This window comes from Scomber scombrus, chromosome 2 (assembly GCF_963691925.1).
Source record: "Scomber scombrus chromosome 2, fScoSco1.1, whole genome shotgun sequence".
Lineage (NCBI taxonomy): Eukaryota > Metazoa > Chordata > Actinopteri > Scombriformes > Scombridae > Scomber > Scomber scombrus.
This window is the reverse complement of record NC_084971.1, coordinates 1,246,937-1,274,349: the sequence shown is the minus strand read 5'-3', so window position 1 is coordinate 1,274,349 and position 27,413 is coordinate 1,246,937. Positions and strand designations below refer to the sequence as shown.

At 37.4% G+C, this 27,413-nt stretch overlaps 1 protein-coding gene across 6 annotated transcripts in view; it reads left to right on the top strand.

Annotated features, from left to right (window-relative positions):
• The first annotated feature begins 1,952 nt into the window (after positions 1-1,952).
• Positions 1,953-27,413, top strand: part of tenm3 (teneurin transmembrane protein 3) — a 244,749-nt gene continuing 219,288 nt past the window's right edge. For 2 of the 6 annotated variants that reach the window (XM_062427020.1, XM_062427012.1), the window contains exons 1-4: positions 1,983-2,055; positions 3,916-4,036; positions 6,215-6,285; positions 9,799-10,086. In XM_062427020.1, the coding sequence (XP_062283004.1) occupies positions 1,983-2,055; positions 3,916-4,036; positions 6,215-6,285; positions 9,799-10,086 (553 nt within the window). Of the gene's footprint in view, positions 2,056-3,915; positions 4,037-6,214; positions 6,286-9,798; positions 10,087-27,413 lie in introns of all 6 variants that reach the window. The other 4 variants (XM_062427047.1, XM_062427038.1, XM_062427003.1 and 1 more) reach the window with 3 other exon arrangements.

Sequence of the window (27,413 nt, the reverse complement as noted above, 5' to 3'; positions counted from 1 at the left end):
TGTGGGTAGATATGTTCAGACACCACAGTTGAGTGTGAACAAATATTATAAAAATAGTATAATCATAATTATAAGTATATAAATATTGTCTTTCAGAATGAAACATATTAATATAAACCCGCATACAATATATTATTTCTGTATTATAATTATAATTTAATTTAAACATATAACAATTTGTGGTGTCTTCCCTTGATTTTACTGTATAATAATAAATTAATAAAGAAACAAATATGTGCTTTTACATTTTTATAAATTAAAGAGTTGTGTGGATGGTTAATTATTTGAAAGAGTAAAAACTGAAATCTTCAAATTTTAATTATTATGCTAATTGTGTTATTTGTTAGCAGTCTATTCATTTAACTGTAACTTGATATCTCTCTCTGCCCCCCATTAGTATTGTAGCAGTAAGATTGCATTAATTATCAAGTGACTTTGTTCCTCTATCCTCATGCTAAAATCAACTGTAGATCCACATTTTAAAACTGATGTTTAAAAAAACTTTGTTCCTGGAGGGGGTCAAGCCACATCCCACCTCACTCCTGACAAGTATGCAACCCTGAATATACAAACATAAATATACAAAACTAACAAAATCAGACTATTGAGAAAAACACACTGCATGATAATGCAACGGTAGGTTCACCACATTTGCTGTGAAGAGGATTAGAGGTGATTCTCTGCAAGCGTATAAGCAGAGAGTGAACAGAATCTGTTATATGTGGAGAGTTATATGCTGCTGCTCTGCTTTTGTTTACATACATTAAATGCCAGATGGCACAATTAAGTTATATGCATTAACATTATGAACTATCATAGGTCTCAACTGCTGCCTGAAAATAGTCATTTAAAAAGAAAAGAAAAAAAGGCAGGACTATAAAATCACTTTCTCTATGGATCTAAAAGTTTTAATTTTCTGAATTTAATTCCTCAGTCTAGAATAAAAAGATGGTGGAATCTGTGAAACATTTGTAGATAAGTGTGAAAGGTTGTAATTGTACAGAATCATGTCAGTTGTCTGTGTGTGTGTGTGTGTGTGTGTGTGTGTGTGTGTGTGTGTATATATAATCACATACCTGTATCGTTCCATCCCTACTGTCTAAAATGACTAAACTCTCTGATCTGTACGCCGTCATCTTTGTTGTTTGGTAGGTTCAGTTTTAGAAACAGGAGCAGCACTGCAGAACAGAATGACAGAGACAGCTGGATGTGTTGAAGGCAGTTATAGATGAGGGATGAACAGGCTATTGTCAAGTGTAACAGTGAGGCAGCTATTCATTTACATTGATGAAAAAGCATTTACATGATACATGAAGAGTAATTAACAGTTAATTGTTCCAGTACAATGTAATGAATGGAAATAGATGTATGTGCAGTTTGACATGCAGGTACACTAAAAGGGCATGAGGTAGCTCTGCAACCTCCATACTAATGGAAATCTTTAGGTGGGGGAGCTGTTCAGTAAAATGGCAAACTATATTAGAAGAATCAATTTACAGAAAAGTCATTTATAAGCCAAATGAATAGAGGCAGACAACATTACATGTGATTATCTGTTTTTTTAATTACATTACCCCACAAATCAAAATGTCTATATAACCTGACTGAAAAGAATGACGCTGCCTCTCTGCTCATGTTAAAATGTTATAAACAAACAGTGACAGGATGCCTCTCTTTAGTATCCACATTAAGCTACAGGAGTGAACATAATAACTGACTGTGCTGCTGCTGAGTCTGAGTGCAGATCATAGGGATCACACACTGATTTGTAAATCAGGCCACCACAGGACCACAGACTTAAAAACCATGTCTTTTTTGTGTGTGTTTGCAGGTGGAGTCCAACGACCCGACTCTCTCTCTCTCTCTTTCTTTCTCTCTCTCTTTCTCTGTCTGTCCATCTCTCTCTGCCTGCCTGTCTTTCTGTCTATGTAGCTGTATAGCAGCATGCCTGTATGTTTGCCAGCTGTACAAGAAGAAGCATTATGGAAGTGAAAGAGCGACGTCCATACTGCTCACTCACCAAGGGCCGCAGGGACAAGGAGGGGCCGTACACCGGTGAGAGAACTCACTCTGCATTCACTCTCATTCCTTCATTCATTCATTCATTCATTCATTGGTGTATTTGTTAACTCACTCATTCACTCACTCACTAAAAGGCATGTTTGGAGTGAGTGAAACTGTCTCCTTAACAAGTAAATGATCCGTTATCATCCATAAATCACCCACCTGTTGTCTTACACACTTGAGAGATTACATTTATGTCGGGTGTGAATGATGAAGATGTTTCACACAACTGGTAAAAAAATAACAACAGATTTTTATTGCCCAAATAAATGTGTGGTTCCCCCTTGCTGATCAGTGCCTTTTTGTCAGACATCAGTTCAGTGTGGTTGTAAGAGGCACTAGCCACACACACACACACACACACACACACGCACACACACACACACACACACACACACATTGGTTTAGAATGCAAACAGAGGCACAGAGCTGATGTGTCACTGCAGGGCTCTACATCTGGAGGTGCTCAGTGTCTCCAGCTTTTCCTGCACTGACCGAGGGAATTACTGAGAGATTATTCATTTTAAAGACCCCACCAAGACAGATGCTAGGAATCCAAATAAAATTAATTCTGGGACATGTGCTTATTTGCAAGTTGGATGATGTGTGACACTGTGGGAACAGTGTGTTTCTCCAGTGAGGATAAGAGAATGGCATTGCCTAAATGTGCACTAAGGTTGTCTATGAGTCTGCGAACTGCTTGTATTCAGCATTTGATTCACTAAGACTGCAGCTCATTGTGCAGTCAGCTGCTGGACTGATCTAAGTTCAGCCCTCCTGAAGCACACTGCCAGAGAAGGAGAGCTGACAGATGCATTTTAGCAGCAGGATTTCCATGAGATCACTGTGATATTGATTACAAAATATATACTTTAGCTTGGGGTTCAACTCCACTAGAAATAAACTCAAATTATGATATGAAAAATGATTATATTATAATCCTCAGCATATATCTAAATATGAATACAGAAGGAGGAGACTGAGTAAGGAATAAATACGCTCACTGGAAACTAAAATTAGATGAATTGATGGAAAATACACACAGGCCACCAAGAGAGGAGGATCATATGGTATTGATATGGATGTTATTATGGAGTTAAATGCAGCCAAACACTCACATAAATATCTTAGCAAAAAAAAGGAAAGTTTGGGCTCAGCCTGTAGTGATTTTTACAGTTCATTAAAGCTGTGTTCAAATTCATGTTTAATGAACAAACCAAAACTCTCCATAAATCAGATGCTGTGTTCATTAATAAATGCCTGTCTGTGTCTAATAATTACTTTTATTTAATGCATGTTTATTTTATTTGTTGTGGTGGGGAAAACAAGCCTCCCTCATGGCTCTGCTGTTTGTACTTTGTTTATGCTTCATTTACAGAGAGGCAGAGAAAAACTGCAAAATCCAGCCTCTGTTCCATGTCTGCTATTTGTGTGGTCCTCCCTTAAATGTATATGATAGAGGAGAGGCTGCTGGGTATGATGGATGAATACAGCAGACATGCTTTAAAACAAGCATAAAACCCTTCCTGCATCTGGCCATGTGTGTTTAGAATTGATGCACAGTACCAATGTGTTTGCTAAGGTGGGTAATATATTATTTCCACTGAACCAGCAGACAGCACTGGTACTGTGTTTAACATCTTATACATATCCAGCTTCGAGAAATGTGAAGTATGTCTCTTATTGGGGCATATATTATATATATATTAGGATTGTCGAATTGCATCAGTGCAAATTAAAACAGATATGTTGTAATGTACATGAATACGTCATGAATGATTGTGTTTATGCAAGTTTGTATAATTTTCTGATTTGTGTGTGTGTTTGTCTTTGTGTATCTCTATGTTCTAGGTTCATCAGGGGACAGTGAAGACTGTGCTATTGGCTCCCACGGACTCCGGGTCCCCACTCAGAAGTCCTACTCCTCCAGTGAAACACTGAAGGCCTTTGACCAGCACCAAGACCAGACCAGGTTAGAACTGACATTACACACATTCTACGCTTTCCAAACCAGTGGGTAATATTTTGATTTGTGTCTTGTATCCAAACACGTCTCTCAAATGGGATTTTACGCTTTTTTCACACAAAAAAATGATAATAATTTATCAAACCTTGATACAATATATTCCCATTCCTACTGATCATGAATGGTGGGTTATTAATGTTCTGCTGTAATGATTCTTACTTTTTTTTCTTTCTATTTGAAAAAGAACATTGCAGACATTAAACATATACCAGTGTAACAGTTGTTGAGAAGCTAGAATATTTTCCATATTGATTTGCAGAATGTACATCCAGTGTGAAATAGCAATCTGTATGCAATATAGCAGATGTTGAATGAATGAATAGAAACTTATTGATTGAGCCACATTATCTCTGCTTTATTCTCAATGAATGAAAATCTACAGTATTATACTAAAGTCCAGCACAGTGACAGCATAGCATGTGTTTTAAACATGATGTTTATTTCAAACCTGTAGCACTGAACTGTCAGCCCACACTTATTTGATTCCTTCATTAAGGTATTGTGTGTTTATGCTAATACTGACTGACCCATCTGACTAGAGCATGTAGCATATGTACATTTAGAAAAACAGGTTTTACATATTTAAGACTTGCTGGACTTAATGCCAGTTAATTATCTGTTGTCTTTTTAAATTACCTCTAATTACAGCTTTTTAGCCATCCTTGATCAGTAATTGTCTAGTTTAGCCAGCACTGATTCTTTAGTTATGTTTTTTTTAATCATTATGATGTTTTTCCAATCTCATAACAGACAGTGACTCATAATCAGTCCCTCCAGGTAATTGTGATATTGTGACTGCAATAATAAACGCAAATTCAAGGATCTTGCAATTTTGCTAAACGACCACAATGTTTCTGCATTAAATGGTCAAATCAACAGCAAGGATTCAGGTGCATTCAATGGAAGATGAACAAACATAAAGTACTGCCATACAGCGAGCAAAACAATACCCAACTGTTCCTCAATGAGTTTCTATTCAGTGAGTCAGAAGAATGCAAAGATAGACAGAATTTACCTTTAAATATAGACATCAGCACCTTGGAAGTGAAAGAAGTGTTTTATGGTAATTCATTTATTTGAAAAGAATTATTAACTGATTTTATTTGTTGTTAATGATGAGGTGAAAGTTCATTTCATTTAAATGAAGGTTTATAAATTGAACTCAAGTACAGTATTTTCTTTTTTATATAACTTTGAGAATGTGGTTCTTATGTTCAGAAAATAAAGACAAGAATAACACTGAAATACACTTCTGTCTGTCTCATGCAGCATGCTTTTTATCAAAGGAAGTGATTACACATGACTCTTCATTGATAGTTGTTTTTTTAAAAATTGCTTCTTTTACAAATAAAACAAAATAAAAAAAATTCACAATTCCTCCCAATTCCCAAGTTTTATTACAAACAGAGCACATAAAACACTGCACATTGTATCACAGTATTTATGAAAAGCTGCTGCAGAACATTTTTGACTGCAATAATCAGAAAAATACTCCTGGAGGGACTGCTTAATAAGCCTGGCATGGTTAACAGAATTGATGATTAATAGCATAAAACTTTTTTTTTTTTTCCCTTCGGGCCTCTACACAATCTTGCGATCACACAGGGTGTTATTCTTTGTCACCACCACCACCCATTAAAGTAGTGACCAGTGTCATTATTGGGTTGCTATTTATTTTTCTATTCATTTTATGTTTCAATTAGTGACATTAATCAGTGTTTATGTTGTTAACATGTGACATAATGTGAAGTACAACCTACTCACTCTGTAGCCAGTGTTAATGATTACCTATTGAACTTGAGTATCCAGTTCCAGGTCAAAGGTATCAGATTTGGTAAAATGTAACAGATTTGGTTGTGAGCAGATCTGTTGTAGGTTGATGAAAATCACTCCCAGTGGAATACTTGAGATGTACAGTTAATGAACAGCAGCACATTATCTAGACACATCTTTGGCATTTTACTGTATTTGCTGACAACCACACACCTGTCCTGTTTGATCCCTAATTGTACTTTAAACTGACTTGGTAGTTATGAACTGAACAGAAGGATACAATGAAGGCACAGTGAAGAACTATGCTTTATCATAGCACAGCAACAGCTGACTGTCCTTGGTTGTTGGCAGGCTACTGTACGGGACGAGCAAGGGACACAAGGACATGGTTAATCGTGAACAGGATGATTATACCAGACAAGGTGAGAGTCCAAACACACCCACACATGCACTGACACGTACTGGATGCTGCCCTCACTGCCTCTGTTTGGTTTGCTGCACACATAAGGCAAAAGGTCCCACCTAATTGTCATGTTGGTATATTCACCATCAACTCCTGAGAATGTCATGTTCAGTGCTTCCTGCTTTTTTGACAGTTATTTTATTATCTAATGTTTGGTTCTCAATAGGTTTTTAAAATATGTTTTTTTTTTCTCTAAGTGTGTCTTTAATATGTGATTGAAATGTCATTAATAAGATAGCTTTATTAGTGTATTTAATGCATGACCAAGCTGGGGTAAAACCTAATGTGCGTTCAATGAAGCATTCAGTTGTTCAGTCACACATTGAATTTAAATGAATTATCAGATTACATGCAGTAAAGAAGGGTTAATAATGGCTGTAAATAATGTTAATTCATTTGGTCACTTCGATGCAGTTTTTACAGCCTGATATTTTAGGTGTATTTATACAAACGTTTTTTTTTTGGAACCAACTTAACATCATTGGATGAGTGGAAAGAGATATAGTTTATATAAAATAGTGTAAGCCATAAGAAGTGAGGGTAAAATAGCATATTAAAAGGGAAAAAAAAGTTGAAGCACTAAATGCTTCTATTGTTCTCCAGCACCAATAAACACAACGTCAATATTTCACAAATGAAAAAATCATAATTACTCAAACATCTTATCACCTTGGTTTTCACTGCTGGTCTAATTGGAGCTCATTTAAAATTAATATAAGTTTTAATTGAACGGCAGCGCTCGTTATCTCTTGTTGTGGCATTAATTACGCAAAGCTTTTATAATTTCCCTTTTCATTTGCTGATTAAAGATGAAGAGGCACACACTGAGATTTTACAGATAATGTGTTTGCCTTCTTTTCATTTATATTTTAAAGGATTATCACATATGTAGTTTGAACCTGATTTCAGCCTATTTCCACTTGATGTGAAATAATGACTTATGAAATTAAATGAAAATTATGAAAATGATTCTGAATATATAATCCACTAATGAAATCATTTCCCAAAGTTTGCATGTTTTCAAATATTCAAGAAGCAATTTTTCTAGAATAGAGGAGCAGCACCCCTGCTTAACAACCCAGTATTAAATGTGTTCTTTTTTTTGTTTTAGATGAACTGTTTTCTCTCAAATGTCGTAGAGGTCATTTAAAAAAGGTCTAAATCCTTTCATCCACTATGCATCATCTATGTTCCTAAAAAAAACCCAAAGCAGATTGTAATGGCAGTTCATGATTCTAAATGTATCAGCAAATCATTTCAATAATTATTTAGTTATTTGTAATTAGTTTTTTTAATTTGTCTTGTATTTACATTATTTATCACTTATTTCCATCATTATAAGATATTCCTTTATTAGTCCCACGATGGAGAAATGTACAATATTGTAGCAGCAAAATAGACTGTAAAAAGTGTCAATAAAAATAATAAAGAACAATAATAATAATAATAATAATAATAATAATAATAATAATAATAAGTACAAAACCAATTTTAAAAAAAGTTTTACAAAATCCAGTAACTAATAGTAATATTATGTACAAAAGTAAATAAGTAATATTGATGTTTATGTGATAATATACCTGAGTTGAGAGAGTTATTGCACAGATTTAAAGTGAGTGTGTGTGTATATGTGTGTGTGTGTGTGTGTGTGTGTGTGTGTGTGTGTGTGTGTGTGTGTGTGTGTGTGTGTGTGTGTGTGTGTGTGTGTGTGTGTGTAGAGGGTTAAGAGGCACACACGATTGTATACACATATATATATATATATATATGTATGTATATGTATATGTATATATATATATATATATATATATATATATATATATATATATATATATATATATATATATATATATATATATATATATATATACACTAAGTGCATGTTAAAACTGTTACAGTGTGTACTTTTATCATCACTTAGGAATAAATATACACAACTACATACATACCAAAAATTAATACAATATACAGTTGTTGTTTTTTTAATTGACTTCACAAAATAAAAATAGTGTTATTCAACAACCTCAGATAAAATGAATAAATCAATAACTACTGTTGTATGTCATTAATCAGCCCCATCATCTTAAACTGATACTAATCTTTGAATAGTGGTGAGCCTTCCATAACTGAGGTATGATATAGTGTTGAATGGTTGATTACTGGTCCCACAAAAACCTGGTAATATTCCAGTAGTGTAAAAAGTTAGGCGCCTCTTAAAGATTATAATAATCCAACTGCATAATGTAACATCTGTTTTTCTGATGCTTCAAAATGATCTCTGTTTCAGTCTTAAATCCCTTCTCTACTCTTGTATTTAGTTTACAGTAAGCTTTATATGTTATTAAATATGGACATATATCTGAGCATCTGATGAAGCATTTTGTACAAATGATTAAAATGTTTGATGTTAAAGATGTGCACCCTGGTATGTGTTGTGCCACCTTCATAGTCTACTCTGTCTTAATCGTCTCCAGGCTTAAAGCTCTTGTAATCTGTCTCTTCTCCTGTAATGACTAAATTGGATTTAAGGGATCTAGTCAATAAGTATTCACCTTCTCTGTCTGGGCTGCCTACAGGGCTGCTGCTTATGTTTGATGATGATCTTCTATGGATGTTTTCATTATTATCATCCTACCTGAGAGCTTTACCACAGTTTTCCAAACCAGGGTCAAGTTTGACTGTTCACTCTGAGTCCAATGCAGGCTTTTTTCTTCTTAGAAACAGTATGAATGTAAAGTCATGCATGTCAGGGTCTCTGTTGTCAGTGCCTGTTTTCCTTTCTTTACTGAGATTCTTCTCCTCTACTTGACAAGGTTCTTTCCTACATACTCACACACTCAAATATAAGAGCAGGTGTGTCTGTCATAGTTAAGCATTACATGAGGTCAGTACTGTCTTTTAATTAGAATTCACTACTATTAGTCAATCAAATGAACTGACAGTAGTTTTTCTCATTTAATAACATTCAACGTTAATTAATAGGGGGGAAAGTCCTGTTCTTTAGTTCCAGCTACACAGAAATTTACATGTTATATATATATATATATATATATATATAAATGCAACAATAAAAATTATAAACTAAATAAAAGTTAAGTTATTATATGATTTTAATTTGAATGAATTTAATGTGCACTGAGTTGAACGTGTTAAAGGTAAACTAAATATGTTTTTAACTCTTTACTTTATAAGGTAATTCCATGAATGAAAGCTGCTATTATTAAAGAGACTACCTATAAATGTTAACTTGTATGAATATTCACCAGCTACAATAAGTTGTAACAGTAAGTGTCATATGTGAAGGGGAATTTAATGGATGTATACCTATTAACAATCTGATTAGCTACTAAAACACATATCTGATAACATCAAATATATATACATATCAACTTGAAAGATGTACTTTTTTCAAGTCTTCTGTATCTCTAATAATATTCAAATTCCAAGAAAAATTCCCAAACCTGTCTTTCAGGTCAGCATTTCAGTCTTCGTCAGCTGGGAATCTGTGAGCCGCCATCACGTCGTGGCCTGGCCTTCTGCTCTGAGATGGGTCTACCCCACCGTGGCTTCTCAGTCGGTACACCCCAAGACCTGGATGCTGACAGTCAGGCTGTGATGTCACCAGAGCGTGCCATGCGGCTGTGGGGCCGTGGGGGTCTGGGTAAATCATCTGGGAGGAGTTCCTGCCTGTCCAGCCGCTCCAACTCAGTGCTGACTCTTACCGACACCGAGCATGAGAACAAGTCTGACAGCGACAATGGTAGGACATCACCCCAACTGTTTCTCTCTCTTCTCTCTCTCTTCTTTCCCTCTCTGTGCTTAAAACCTGTCAGCTGTTATTTTGAACTTCCTGTGTATGTATGGACGTCAGAGGAGCGGGTTCATGATTTATTTGGATTATGTTAACAACCACACCAGCTTCACATTTCTGTAGTGTTGTTTGACAGTTGACTCTAGCCTGGGGACCAGATGGATCTGCAAGCTCATATTTTATTTCCTCTGGCAGATGCGTTTGGTCCCCCTCCCATTCACACACACTTCCAGCTGACCGGGCCGGGGTGGGGGCCAATCAAAACCGTTTATCTAACACGGGGTGGGCTTGATATGAAGGCATTTTCATAAACAAGCAAAATGCAGCAGTTTGCTGAATCTCAACAGTATTAAATGAACACTCATTCACAAACATAACAATGCTACACCATAATTGCAGCAATCTGCAATTATGAGTTAGTAAAAGGTTATTTCTGTGTCAGTCACAGAAAGACTTGATCATGATAATCTGAAAGTTTGAATTATATTCATTATTCATAGGATAGATACATACAACATCCAGCCAAGACCAGTGTCCCAGGGCATCCTCTACACTATTCCATGGTGTCTAAACACACTCACATTTATCAAGTTTCATTCTAAGTGTTTCTCTGATTCTACACACTTGATGTGTTCACACTGAGAAAGATACAGCTTAGAGTTCAATCATCCTCCTTCTTGTCCCCTTGGACCCTAACCCTAACCCACTGACTGAGATTGTGGAGCCTCCAGGACCACAGTAACAACATTAAGGTTATTAAGTCTGGAATGGCTTTCAATACCTAGATTCACTTCTTGATGTCCTATGTGAGTCCTTTTTAGAAATTACATTAGGTGACCTTCTTTTTTTTAACTTATATTATTACTACACATGGTACGTTTTCTGCTTTATTCAGTCAGATTAAAAAAAATCAGGATCTGTATTTGTTCCTACAAAATGCAAAATCAGCCATGTGATGCACCTCTCATTTCCTCCTGTGACTCTGCTGGTGTGTGTGTGTGTGTGTGTGTGTGTGTGTGTGTGTGTGTGTGTGTGTGTGTGTGTGTGTGTGTGTGTGTGTGTGTGTGTGTGTGTGTGTGTGTGTGTGTGTGTGTGTGTGTGTGTGTGAGAGAGAAAGAGAAAGAGAAAGAGGATAAGATGTGCCTGCTTTTGTTTTTCTGACCTTGTTGAATTTTCAGCAAATGACAGTCTATGAGCAGCAGTTGATGCCAGTGGTCTTTGTTAATGAGGGAACATTACAACAATTCTACTATTGTTTGAGAGAAAATGGGAAAAAAAAAAAAAAAACAATGCAGAATTCACAAATGTTCTGATCAGACAACTCGCTTCAGTTATATTATTATTTTTAAATTCAAAGAGAAAAATTCTTCTCACACAAATAATTCTTACCGATGTTCAATGATGTGTGAAAATGATTGTTCTGATTTGTAAAGCCGTGTCATAATGGCTTATACCAGAATAAAAAAGTATAACAGCAGTATTTAAAAAAATAAAAAATAAAAAATAGAATACTGCAATACATCTCATTAGCCATTGAATAGGATGTATTGTTTTAATAATATTATGGTATTTTATTTATGGTATAATCTTTAATTATGATGTTTAATGATATTTAATTCACCAAAATGAGGAGGGAGAGAGGGAGACGGGGGAAAAAGCCAAAAGAAAAGGGAAACAATGTGACTGGATCACAGCAAAGCAGTCATTCTCTCACAGGCATATTTGCTGTATATTGTATGTACACCCCCACACTATCAGGTAGTGGGAATTGGGGAAGTGGGTTGGTGGCAAGGGGGTCACCAAACACAAAAGAATGTCCTGCTAATTAATTTAATTAATGATCATAATATAGCTGAGCAATCATTTGTTTCATGATGTGTGTGTGTGTGTGTGTTTGAGGTCAGTGGGCATGTATGATGTTATACATGTATGCACAAAAAGGAATATGTGCAAATAGTACTTTGTAATACTTTGTGAAATGGTTCTTTGTGTGTGTGTTTGCGTATGTGTGTGTGTGTGTGTGTGTGTGTGTGTGTGTGTGTGTGTGTGTGTGTGTGTGTGTGTGTGTGTGTGTGTGTGTGTGTGTGTGTGTGTGTGTGTGTGTGTGTGTGTGTGTGTGCATATATGCAGCCTATTCATTATCCTCAAGGTAGTTGTCCCTAACAGGTGTGGATTTCATATTTAATAAAGAACTTGTTTTTGATTTCAGTCACACACATACCTAGACATGCACACACACACACACTCACAGAGAAATACACAGTGTATTCATTAAGACAGACACGCACACACAGTGGGTTTTCATTAAGAGATGTGATGTTATAATTAACAGTGAGATAAAGTGCTGAATAGTTGTATTTCCTATATTAAGTTTGATAATATTTTTAATAAATGGCATTATGCTGTGGATGTCAGAGCTCTGGAGGGTACACTTCCCATCTCTAAAAGTGAGTAGTCGTCAAGTTTTCGAAGGCTAATTGACTTTTTAAAATGCAGCTGTGTGTGTGTGTGTGTGTGTGTGTGTGTGTGTGTGTGTGTGTGTGTGTGTTTGTTTGAGTGTGTGTAGCTCAGTTTTGAAAAAGTGTGTTTGAAGTCGGCGTGCCGGCTCTCATTTGTGAGAACTGTGTAAATGTGCAAATGTGGAGCTGAAGTGGTTGAAATGCTAACACATGGACACTACTGGGTTTACTTCTATCAGTAGTGTGTCGTGATACTTGTGGCTGGGTCATTATTAGGGTGGTGATGAAACCTGATGTAGACACATGGCTAAACATGTCTGCTGGAGGAGGAGTTGTGCTTTTGATGAACTTGTGCCTTTTTGTTGTCTGCACCTCGCTGTGTGTGCCTCTCAAAGTTAGACATTGTTTGGTCATTATTGGGCAAAAGCTAAGGGTAGTAAAGAATTTGTCCTTTCACTTTTAAAAAAAACACAATAAATGTGTGTTGACATACCAAACTTGTATTACAGGGCCGTCTTTAGACATAGGTGAGCTAAGCAGTTACCTGGGGGGCAGCAGCTAAGCAGTTACCTGGGGGGCAGCAGCTGGAGCAGCACCAAAGAGGAGCAAGACATCTTGTGGAATTAATTTCAGGGAGGGCATTCTACTTTTAAGCCTCTATATGTAAATGCATGAATATTATAGAAAATACTAAAGGACAGGAAATATTTTCAGCTCCAATTTGCTTTAAAGCAGGCCTAAAGTATGCACTGTACAAAGAAGAAGAAAAAAAGTCCGGAATAGAATGAAATAAATAAGGCATCATTATATGTTATCAGGATATTAATGGTGAAACTCTTATTCTGATAATACCTGCAGCTCAACACAGAACTGACAGAATATTTAACATAAAGGCATCAAAGACAGTCAGTATGTGAGCATCATAGAGGAACATGTATAACCAGGCTCCATATCATATCCTGGATATGATTAAAAGCAGGATAACACATAACAAGGACTAGAGTGTATTTAAAGGCAATAAGTGACAGATGATATGATAACATGACACTCATCAGAAGTATGTGTAGTTATGTGTAGATAAAGAACAGATCAATCCCCTCAGTAGATGTCTCTCCTACTGTAGGACACTGAAATGTCCAGAAAGCTTCATCCTCTGCTTCTGTGTGATCAGCGTGGAGGCTCCTGTAAGAGGAAACATATGGAGGGAGACACTCCCTGATAGTGAGGTTATTATACTGTAAGCATCACAATATATTCTCTGCTGAGACAAATATCATTGCTTGACCCCAGCTCACAGCAAAAAGTGCACGTGTTTGTGCGCACACAGTAACTTAAACCTACTTCTGTGATTGTATCAGCAGCTTTGTGGACAGAGGAAGTGGGAGAAGGACTACATAACTGTGAGGGAGTGTAGAATACGAGAAGAGAAGAAAAGATCAGAGCGGAGGAGAAGAAAACGCAAAGCTATTCAATGGAGATTTAGTCATTGAAAAGAGAAGCAGGGGAAGTGGAGAATAAAGGCAAAGGGAGAAGCCTCTCTGCATTATTTGCCCGTCCTGAGAGGAAATATTAGACTTAGGACGTCTGGCTGGCTCCCCAGTGGACACACACACGCAAACACACACACACACACACACACACTGGTATCTGGACCCAAGGGTGCCCAGCTGCTGCTTACCCGGTCACTTGATATTGGTGATCTCAACTACAGGGACAGAGAAAGGAAGATACATTTACATTTCCTGTCCCAAACACTCTAACACAGGTGTGTCTTTCCTTGAGAAAATCCTCAGACGCACACAAGCCGATGCCTTTTACATCCCTGCTTTATTTGGAAGTTGAAAGTGATACTATGTCCAGCACATCTGAAATGAACCGGTACAACAGATGTCTAGTTTTGTGCCGTACTAATGAGCTTATGATGTATTAGTTGACCCTTTTCTGTCCCATCTCTTCAAATCTAGATCTGTCTGTACATGAGTTTTTTAATGTGTGAAGCAAGGAGTAAGAAGGGATGAACAAGGAGAGTGAGAAGAATGCATTAAGATGGAAAAGAAAGAAAACGTATAGGAGGAGATGGAAGCAGGCAGAGGGATAGAGAGGAAGAGGGGTCTACCTCATCTTTGCAAACCAGATTACTTTAGTATGTGTCAACAAAACACTTAATCCATTTGGCATCTCTAAGCCGCTTAGCACTATAACCTTAGCTGTTACACACACACACACACACACACACACACACACACACTGAGGATACTCACAAATGTGCTTATACTTAGCGATACGGCTTCATTTAAGTATGAAATGAACACATGCATTCAGAGCACCAGAGTAACTTCAAAAAGTTACCATTCATATACAAATCAAGAAATAGTCATGTTACATAATCTATTACAGCAGAGTAACTAAAGGCTCATGGAAATGTGGCTTTTTTTTCTATTTATTTTTCAAAAAGTACAAAATAAATAAATGAATAAATAATATGTTTCGGTGTTACTTATTAAGACTTCAACTCAAAGAAATAAATGAATGAGTTTCTTAAGGGACATGTGAGTTGGTGACTACATCTTGATTGTTACATGGATCCCCAGCTGAGCCCTGCAGAGGAGCTCAGAGGTGGAAAAAAAAGAAAAGAAATGTGAAATAACTAAGTTTGTTCTAACTTTGACAGAAAATAGCGTGTTAATGTTGGACTATTAGTCATAGTTAGAAGCTGATTGAGAAAATACATTTTCCAGGTCTTTAATTTGTCACCACTCTCTGAGGAAATGAAAAAGTATAACATCTGCATTTACTCTAAAAACTGACACTAGAACTTTGAAACATGGATAAGGACCTTGGAACATGCTGGAGATTTTAGATATTTAATTCATCATCAATGCATTTGGAATGTAGACTTACTTTTGGTGGCCTCAGCACAAAACCACTATAATGCAGTCCATCATTGAACAGAGACTACACAACCCGTCAGCTTAATTGTCTGTGGCCGTGAAGTTGTTAGAGGATATTCTTATTGCTTAGTCTTTATCATGAAATTCATACGGAATTGATCCAAAATCCAAAACTGGGATTGGTTCGTATAGCTCAACATATTTATTTATAACAATATATGCAGTTACTGCCATGAGAAACATAACGTTAGGCAATGAAATGATCAAATGGTGGTTTAATTTTCTTTCAGTTGTTCAGTTTTGTGTCTCATGCTTCAGCACAGATAATTCTATTTCAGTCTGAAAGGTTCCTCTCACCTTACAATGCCAATGCAAAAACATGACTTATTCTATTCCTGCCGATGTATAACTTCCTGCTTTCTTTGTATTTTTATGGTACTTTGAAAGTATGCCCCACATCCTTAAAATGAGAGGCTGCAGATGCATATTATTCCATGTGAGAGAGATGTTCAGATACCTACAAACAGCTGTGAACAACACATAATAGTTAGAATTACATCTAAATCTATTTCTGTAAAAAACATTCTGCCTGTCAGCTGCAGAGCTCCAGTACTGCTGCCAGAGGTTGGGGCTATATCACCTGAAAGCTCTCCACCCACATAGCCACAGATAGGAAGGCACACAGATGGAGAAAGACAGAGACATAACATAGACAATGATGGATGGATCTGTTCATACCTTGATCACTCTCACTCTTTCCATTAAACTCACTTGGGTTCTGTTCAGTTCAGCGGCTGCTTTATTGGAGAGCTGCAGGCGATCCATTGCCAAAGCGATGACTTCCATTCATACAGAACAACGGCAGAGCCGAGCACATTTTCTAGCCTCTGCTCTTCTGTATTCGGCATTGTTGTCAGTTTCTCTCAAAGCGAAACGTTCACATTTTACTGCTGAATCGCACACTTACTCTGAACATGAATATGCAGCTTTGTAATAGAAAGAAGAGACTGCCTGTTGAATATGTTTTTTTAGAAAATAAGTCAAAATCTATGGCTGTGTCTCTGTGGCTAGCTGTGTCCACGTATCATGTCCTTCTTATCCAGCATCTCAGTCTTTGTCTCACTCCTTTTAATACTTTGTTTGAACCTATTCTAAGTGCGGAGTCATAGCCTAACCTATCACTGAACAGAGGCTGGCAGGGTCTTTTAGAAATCATCACAGCTCTTGTAAGGGAGGTATAATGTGCTCTGTGAGGCCTCCTAAGTAACATGATAGAAACTACAGTGTAGCAATGAAATATTCAAGTGATTATGTTGCTTATTTTATTAGAAACACTGTGAGTCATGCAGGCTCTGTGAGATAAACTCGGTTGTGTATCTCAACTGAAACGGTTTTATCGTCACATCCATATAAAAGGAAATAAATAGGTAATTTCATCTCTTTCTTATCTTGAGTTACTGTTTAACAGGAAGGAATATTATCTCCTGCACAGTGTAATCATAAGAATGAGGTGTGTATACTGTAGAGGAGTCAGTGCAAAGTGAAGGAATTAAGATGGTTCTCCTCTCTACTGTCTAACCTTTAATGCTGATTGCTCCACATACAGCCACATTATCACTGGACACTCTGACGCACTGCTTCCACAGTTTACAGTGTGAGTAGATACAATTACAAAGTACACAAAAAGACACTCACACATTAGTAGCAACAATAAATGAAGGGAATTTTCATTGTAATTGCTCTATTACATTCAGTATATACAGGACAAAGTGTGAGTGCACTGAAGCTGGTAGTGTTAAAATCCTTACCCATAGCAGTGTTACACATTTTTTTATTTATTTATCATAGATTCATCAGATTATTTTTCTACCCTCAATTAATTGATTAGTGGTTTGGTCTATAAACTGTCCCAACAATATGAAAAATGTAGATCAGTGGCCGGTCCCTGCCATCAATAAACAATCCACAGATATTCAGTGAACTAGTGATGTAGACTAAACCACAAAACAGTCATTCATTATTATTATTATTATTATTATTATTATTATTATTATTATTATTATTATTATTATTATTATTATTATTATTATTATTATTATTATTATTATTATTATTATTATTATCATAATAATTGTTATTATTATTATTATTATTATTATTATTATTATTATTATTATTATTATTATCAAAAAATCCCTATATGTTCCTGAAGATTGTTAGTGTTAACATGTTTTAGTTGATTATAGACATCAGACTAGACTCTGCATTTATTAAGTGTATTTATTATATGTATGTTTTTCTCACTTGCAAAGTCATTTATTGGTATTGCACTAGTACAGTTGGTAGATTAACTCTATACTGTCACAGGAATGTTCTGCTGTGTGCGTGTGTGTGTGTGTGTGTGCATGCGTGCGTGCAAATGTGTGTACTAATACTTACAGATTCCACGTTCTGTTTAGAATAATATGTATTCCCTAAAATATTTATATTGTGATCTTATTAAACTATACATCAGGTAGCCCTAACAAGTATTCATATGCCTATGACATATTTACTCATACTGCTGCAAAAGAACTTCATATATTAGACAGTTCTCCAGTACAACACACACACACACACACACATACATCATGGTATATACAACAACGGATGTGACTACACTGGAGAAGACAGATCACTGTAATAAGCAAGGTGCATATGTAGACATTATACATGCCTATTCACTAGAACACATTAAAAGACATTTTTCTGTCATCCACTGTGCAGTATTGATACATAGATATTACTGGTGGTTATGTTTTTGCTCAGCTGGTGCTGTGTGTTTAATACAAAACAGCCGTCAGGAATAAATAATGTATCATTTCTCTCACAGCGAGAAGGCACACAGCGAGGCAGTGAGTGTGTTTGTTACACAAATTCTGCAGTAACTAACTACACATATATTTCAGCCTCATCTTTCATCATCTTCCAAAAACTAGTTGACTGTATGTGTGTGTGTGTGTGTGTGTGTGTGTGTGTGTGTGTGTGTGTGTGTGTGTGTGTGTGTGTGTGTGTGTGTGTGTGTGTGTGTGTGTGTTTGTGTGTGTGTGTGTGTGTGTGTGTGTGTGTGTGTGTGTGTGTGTGTGTGTGTGTGTGTGTGTGTGTGTGTGGATAAAGGTTCCCCTTTGTGCCAGTGGAGAGGAAATAAGTTTTTCAACCAGCAACTTAAGTGTACTTGAGTCTGCAAGATGCACACACATACACACATGCATACCAACGCACGCATGCACACACACACACACACACACACACACACACACACACACACACACACACACACACACACACACACACACACTCACTCAGCTCTGGTGCCAGTCATATTCCATAGCAATCTAGTGCTGACCAGAGAAATCAATGAATAACAGACTAACTGACTAGAGGGTTTAACTTTGGCGCCGCTAACATTGAGAAGACACTTCATTCCATCAAGTGGCTAACATTAAATCATTAACCATACACAATTGCTCTCTCCACTCCCTCCTTTCATTCTCTCCTTTTTCACCCCCTCTGCTTCTCTCTACACCTTTTATCCATTCCTTTAATCTTCTTTCTTTTTAGCTCTACTGAAACACAGTAATAATGTGAGGATGTATTTTTTATATTCTCAGAACAAAAAGCACACTCTGTCATCATTGTAGATCATTTTGATAACGGTGTAATAATGAATAATGTATTAACATGTCCAATGTGATAAAGTAAAAACAGACTGATATACTGTATACTGTAAATGTTTAAATATTTTACTTTACCTTGCAATCTACTGGCTGTTGTGTTAATGTGCAACACTTTGAGTTCATTAATCCAAACTGATGTAATGTAGAGAGTTTTGTAAACTGTAAAAATTCATACAATATCAATAGTTAATCTGTCAGATGCTACAAAACACAAGCAACAAGTATTCCCCTTTTCTGTCCCTTACTTTACCTCCTCTCCTCTCCTCTCCTCTCCTCTCCTCTCCTCTCCTCTCCTCTCCTCTCCTCTCCTCTCCTCTCCTCTCCTCTCCTCATGCTCTCTTCACTTATGTTTCTCAGAACCCATTTAGGCAGAATCCATTACCAGAAGTGCAGCGGGAGGAGGAGCGAGCGAGGTGGATAGACAGAGAGGAAGAGACAGAGAGAGAGAGAGAGAGACAGAGAGAGAGAGAGAGAGAGAGAGAGAGAGGAAGAGACAGAGAGAGAGAGAGAGACAGAGAGAGAGAGAGAGAGAGAGAGAGCGCATTCAGCCTAATAAATTCTACAGCAGTGTTTCTCCGTTAGGCTGAGTCTTGGGACCTGATAGATGATGGCCTTTTTACTTGTGGTGACAGGTCAGGCTTTCACTGCAGAGGCCTCATACAGTAACTCAGTTTTGCAGTTTTTCTTTCCACATTGCTCAGACTACTTTGCTTTATCTCTTGTATGCAGAAAACATGATGTATGCATGCTCCAAATATTGAGATTTGGATGTTGCCAAGTTTCCCAGCAACTGTAGAACATCATTATAATTCCTAAGAAGGCGTCCCATCTCCACAGGGAAGTGTTCACTCTGACACTGTTTGCTCACATTAAAGTAAAGTGTTGATATATGTGGACAGGGGTGAGACTTTCCACACCAGAGACGAGACATTGGAACTTTAGAGTGTCGTGACCCCTAAACAGTGCTGACTGTGTACTCTGTCTACACACACTCTATGTATGACATGTGTAGTGTTTATAGATGTATACCAGCATTCAGAGCTCTTTAATCCTCATGCATGGATGAAAATAGAGCTCAAATGATTATTGGTGTTATCGACCAATGGAAAAGGCAACAGCAAATATATTGTATAGCAATGAATTGTTGAAGTCACTTTTGGACTGTTGCTCATGAAGATCTCCTGCATAGGAAAATGTGATGTTTACATTTTATTGATTAAACAATTTGATTGGCAGATTAATTGAAAATGAAAATAATTGTTACAGTCACATATAAAGCTCTACCAGATTGTTCTACCAGATATTCACATCGGTTCGCTAATAGTGAACAAATCTCACCTAACGGTATTGCTGGGTAACAAAGCTGTAATACATGGCCTGTATGCTCATTTGGAATATTTAAGAATTTTGAATAAATCATTTCAATATTCTAAATTCAGCTTTACCATCAGCGTTTTGGTTTTCATTGATAGTGATGGATTAGTGTTGTTTTGGTGTCCCTTAAGTTATACTTTATAATAAGATTCCTGGAAAATGACAGACATAAAATGCTGTTTGGTGAAACACTTAGGGCCTTATACTGTACACTTATACAGTTTTAGTTATTTACTTTATTTTGTTTTACTTTTTGTAATATGGTGTTGAATATGTTCAAGGTGTTTGCAATAGTGCATTTTTTCATTATTACTTTTTTTCCTGACTTAACAGGTGATTTAAGGTCATTTAAATCAGATATAATAGAATCTTGGTAAAGGAGAAGAGGTGTAGTGCTTTCCTCCTGTGAATATGCATTGTAGCTTAGTGATTTCAGACAGAAGAATACATCTTTTATTATGCATGTTTACTTGTGTGTGTGTGTGTGTGTGTGTGGGGGGGGGGGGGGGGGGGGTGGGTCAGGAGGTATTGAAGGTATTCAAGGTGAGAACTAAGATTGGGTATCAAGCAGGTTTTATTTCATATCTGACACACTGTAATGGGAGTATTGACATGTCAGAATTACACATTTGCACACACACACACACACACACACACACACACATACACACACACACCTACTCATTGCAATCTCTTTTTCAAGTTTTTTTATGTACAACAAAGAATCTACCTGTTTTTGTTGTATAGTGTTACTCCCGCTCTGTCTTTCTCTTTCATTCACACACACACGCACGCACGCACACGCGCACACACACACACACACACACACACACACACACACACACACACACACACACACACACACACACACACACACACACACACACGAACGCATGCACACATTCATTAGTATGTGGTGCTGTATAATAGCTGGATCAATAGCTGTGCTGTTCTTACAGGATCATTTGGCCTCTGAAGCAAATGCTCAGACAGACACTACATCATTAAGACATTACCACTCTCCTGCTCCCTCAATCTCTCCCCCTCTCTCTTGGTCTTGCTCTGCCCTTCTTTTTCAATCCCTTCATTCACTCCTTTCTTTATCTCTGTCTCTGTCCTATCCACTCTTTACATCATTAGGATGGTGCCACTCTGCTCTCTCCTCCCTCTTTCACTTCTTCCTACTTTCACACAGTCGTCCACATTTCCTCTGATGCTCTTTATTTCTATTGTAATATTCCTTCATTCTCCCTATGCTTTCTTTATGTGTGTGCACCTCTGGAGATGCACTTGACATGACATAAGAATGAGAAACGGTTTAAGATGGTGATTTTTGTGCTGACTTTGCTCTACACTGGTTGCATCTCTAGTGAACCAATAAGACCAAGTCCCTCTATGTCACCATGAAGGAATCCTGTCATTTGTAGCAATGTGATTCATCAGCAAGTAAAGTACCATAATCGTGCCCATGCTTACAGAGATAATTAAATACACTGCAGAGGGAGTTTGAATTAAGGTGTTTGGTATATAGGCTGGACAGGTGTGTGTTTATTTGAGAACTATTGTGCAGGTTATAGCCAGTACTGACACCTAAACCAACAGGAAACAGACAGACAGACAGGCAGGCAGACAGACAGACAGACAGACAGACAGACAGACAGACAGACAGGCAGGCAGACAGACAGACAGACAGACAGACAGACAGTGTTAACTCTCAGTATTATTTAGAAATCACACATCGACAGATCTTTTTCAAATTAGCACAAGGTGACTTGAATCTGCTGCACTAATTACTAAAAGAAGCCATGATTTCCATTCTAAATGCAGAAATTACCATAATGTTTCTCCCCACCTCCTTCTCTTTTTCACACACACGCTCATACACACACACACACACACACACACACACACACACGCTAGCCTTCCCAAAAGTGTCTGGAAAACTAGTGATAGTGTGGCTGACCTCAACATATGGGTGATTTTACTGAGAAACTCCACATACCCATACACACACACACACACACACACACACACAGCCTTGTTTTCTCCTTATTTTCATCTCTCTTACTCGCAGACAAACTCACATTTTCCCACATGGCCTTGTCTGTCCTTGGCAGATACTTCTAGTGTCATATGGCTTCTACTAAATGTGATTATGACACTAACAAAAGCTGTTTAGCTTTGTGTGTGTGTGTGTGTGTGTGTGTGTGTGTGTGTGTGTGTGTGTGTGTGTGTGTGTGTGTGTGTGTGTGTGTGTGTGTGTGGAGGCCTGTTGAGTGGGTAGAGCAGTCTGTCTCTCTGACTCTCTGTCTTAGTGTTCTTCTCTCTTGTTCACTGCTCTCTTCTGTATAGCTTTAATGTGCACAGCATCATCAGGTAGACAAGTAAATACATTTTAATTGCAATATGAACAAAAAAGTGTGAGAGTGAGACAGCATTGATGTCAGTCACAGCTCATGGACATAAACTGTGGTAATATTCCAATCAGATTTTCCTTTCAGAATGTTCCCTCCTTCCTCATCTTCATCCCTGTTTTACTTAAAGTATAAGTGTTCATCTTCATCCTACAAACATTGTGTGTCCAGTTAGATGAAGAACTGCTTACAAAATGACAACAGTTCATTTATAGTTGATGGAGAGAATTATCAATTTAACTTATTAAGTAAATATAATGTGTTGTTGAGCTGCATTCAGAGGCTCACCTGTACCTTGATGGATTTTTTTTTTTTCTGGATTTGAAAGAAAAATGAATCACAGTTTAAAAGCTTAAATTAAATTACATTGCAGCAGTCAGAGCAATCTTTATTTTTTTCTCAAGAGGTTAAGCCATGATTTTATTTAAAAATAAATAATGAAAAAAAAAACTTTCATCACAGTCAGACAGGCTTTGACCAGGCTTCTTTACTAGGAGAGAGTGTTACACCAGTGCCTTTATCACAACATAACATTGTTATTATTTAAATGTATTGTAATTTGCCACCATCTAACAAAAACTACCACCACAAACCTAAAGAGTCACTTGTTACTGCTCAGAGTGTTTGAGAGCCATTTAAAGAGCAGAACTTTTTTCCCACTGGATGTAACTGTGTTACCATTTGCTAAATAGTCAACCCTGCTACTGTATTACAGAACATATGCAGAGACAAGTGAGGGATCATTCCACAGTACCCCACCAGTGTCCAATTCAGTAAATAGTGATAAATATATTAAAGAAACAGTGAAAAGAAGAAAACAAATGACAGTGTACATTTTTTTAAATTTCATGTTTGCACACTTTTACATATAGACAAAGCTGCTGATCGTCACCACTGCATGATCTGGTCACTAATAATCAGTCCCTTGCTTCCTGTAGCTATTCATTTTCCAAACTGTGTTCCTCAGGTTAATTTTTATGTATGTATTTATGTATGATTTTATTTCAATAAACAGTAATAATAACTCAATAATCTGAGCCATCACTGGAAAGCTCAAGTACCTCTAACATCTTCTCGGCTAAAGCAGATTAGTGTTTACTTTTAATCCCATCACTGTTCTGTGAGCTTCTTGTATATTAGAACAACAGTGTGGCAACACCATGACACAGGTCTTATAGATTGAGCAACACAACTGTGATGATGTGAATTACAGTGCATCATTAAATAAGAAGGTGAATCTTAAAAATACTAAGTGGCTCTCTCTGTCTGCTTACTTAGGGTCCTGGCATTCCTCTGGGCAGTTACAAGCTAAATTTTATCCACATCTAATTTAAACACAAAGTAATTACTGAGTCATAGATATTGATCAACAACTCCTATCATCCCCAGATATGCCCATCCATTTTTGACTAGAGGGCAATAAAAACCTCATTCATTCAATCTGTGAAGGTTCCTGGTGGGGTGGTGGCTAAGACGCAATAAACTGCCAGTAATCAAATGAGGACATAAATATTTTACTGGTTAAACAAGCCAAACTAAAATGACTCTGATATGTGAATGAATCCATCAGCTGTGGAACCAGCTAACTAAAACACAATCTATCAGTTTGACACTGAAACAATTTAAAGGCAAAATCCAAAGCAACACTGGGTGTCCCACATGTGTGTTGTTGCCATTACTTTTTAAACAATTACATTTACTTAACACCATTGTGATATGAAATGTGATAAATGTAGAAAAGATTAGTCTATAATCTACTATAAGAATAATAAATAAGACATAAATCTATTTTCTAAACCTTATTTTATCACTTTTATTAAACAGCATTTTTCAGAGTTGCTTGAGATATAAGTGTGTGCATAACATTTATAAACCTGCCTTCATGTTATAATGGTGTGTGTGTGTGTGTGTGTGTGTGTGTGTGTGTGTGTGTGTGTGTGTGTGTGTGTGTGTGTGTGTGTGTGTGTGTGTGTGTGTGTGTGTGTGTGAGAGAGAGAGAGAGGGCGAGAGGACAGGTTAGTAATCTGAGCAACAGAGGGTGAGGTGGTTATTGAATGGCACCTCTACTGTGAGCCAAACACACACTCTCTCATCCTCACACTCACACACACACACACACACACACACACACACACACACACACACACACACACACACACACACACACACACACACATGCATAAGGGCATGCATGTGCAGTCCTCTCCCTCTCTGCTTCCATCTCCATCAGCATGATGAGCGGATGGAGGCTTTTAACTAATCACATCATCTAAAAGGAGAGAACAAAGGAGAGAGTGACGGAAGAACGGGAAGGTGAAAAAAAAAATCTAACACGTACGCAAAGAGAAAGGTGAAATGTTTTCTTATGAATGAGTCATCCACTTTCTCTGACTTACACCTCTTTCTTTCTCTCTGTCTCCCCCTCTCGGGCCCTTCTCTCCACCCCCACACCCACTCTCTCAGGTCTTACCTTCTTCATATTGCACACTCAAGGTATTTTGTAATCCGCTTACACTTGTACAGCCTTCTTCTACATTGTAACTTAATATGGGCCGTAACCCTGCCCTGTGTGTGTGTGTGTGTGTGTGTGTGTGTGTATGTGTGTGCATGTGTGTGTATGTGTGTGTGTGTGGGTGTGTGTGTGTGTGTGTGTGTTTGTGTGTGTGTGTGTGTGTAATAAATATCAGGTGACAGTATTACTGTATTTACTAAATGTCCACTTTACCAGCACTTTGGTGGTTGAGAAGATACCTCTAAACGGATATATAATATTCACTATTATAAAGTATGTGCAATGATTTTCATGGTCCTCATGGAATGATTCCCACTGTTTCTTCTAGTGCTATCATCAGGCCAAAATGTCCACCTGTACTAACAAATATCAAAACTCAATGAGCACATTGCCATGAAATGTACTGAACACGTTCATGCTTCCCAGAGGATAAATGCTCTTGTGATTTAATGACCTGGTTTGTGAAGACAACTGTTTCAACTACAAAGTCTCTCAACATTCCAGATGTTTGTCATGTTGTTTTAACGTTTATATATTTTGGAATGAAATGAACATTTGTCCCTGTAGAGGTCACTAGTAGGCTCACGGCTTTTACTTTTGTTATTGCCAAATAAATAATGCTACCTTGGTTATATTACTGTCAACAAATAACAGTGATAGAATAAACTGGACAACAGTGGCGGCTGGTCAATGCGGGGCGCTGGGGCGCCGCCCCATCCAATAATCTAGAGAAAGTCTACTTAAACATATTAAATATAAATTAATTAGATAATGCTAAATCATTATGAAATATAAAGTATTTGCTTGTAAAATGCACCAATACATGTTAGTCTCTCAGCACCTGTCAGCATTCATTATAAATTGATTCCAAATGGTATTTTATTAATTTGTATATGTACTTCCTGTATGCGGGGCGCCGGCCTAATGGGAGTCAATGCAAGCCCTCAAACTTTTGACAAGCACATGACCTGAAGCTGCTCTCTCATTGGCCTGCGTCACGTTTCCCACGGGGCGCAGCTCAGTGCGCCCCGGACACGCCCACTTTTATTGGCAGCGAATTGTTGTTGTTTTATGTTTTTTAATCTACTGTGATTGGACAGTTCCGGCTGTCATTCACGCCCTCCCGTCAGCTGCTGTCACCCAAACTCCCGCTGACGGTAGTTTCAGGAAATGCCGTTAAAGTGGAGCCGCGGAAATTAAAGAAGATTATTTGGTAATTTCTCTACAAAAACATAATTTCACAAGACTTTCACTTGAAGAGAGAAAGAGGATAAAGCAGTTTGGACCGGACCGGCTTCAGCAGCAGCAGGTGATGAAGGACAAGCTGAGACCCGGAGCTTCTCCCGCTGCTGTTATGATAAACGGAGCTAGCTAGCTGGATGCAGTGTGAGTTATTCCTTTTATTGCTTTATCTGTTTGCTGATTCAAAGTGTCAGCACCGAAGCGTTGTGGACAACGACAGGGGAACGAGACCTAAAACATCTCTCTGAAAAAATGCAAACAGAAAGCTGCAGCCATCGAGACAATAACATGGAGCTAAGTTGTTTTTAGCAGACTTAGCATTGCTGAGCTCTTTCTGCAGCTGTTTCACCACATCTGGCCACATGTGGACCTCCGCTATGCAAAGCTCCAGAAGAGGAACATAGATTCATTCAGTGGCTGCATCCAGCAGCTCCAACAGGAGATAAAAAAGATCAGGTAGTAGCTGCATTCCTCTTATTAATATTATAAAGTGTTAAAAAAAGACTTTATAAAAGACATAACTATGAAGTGTAAAAAACTAAAACGCATAAATGCAGGATAAGAAATGATGGAAGTAATGTTGACTATTACAGTTGATTTGGGGTACATTTCATTATTAAAATAAGTTAAATAAGTTATGCTTAATCACAGCAGTGTTTAGTGCTTAA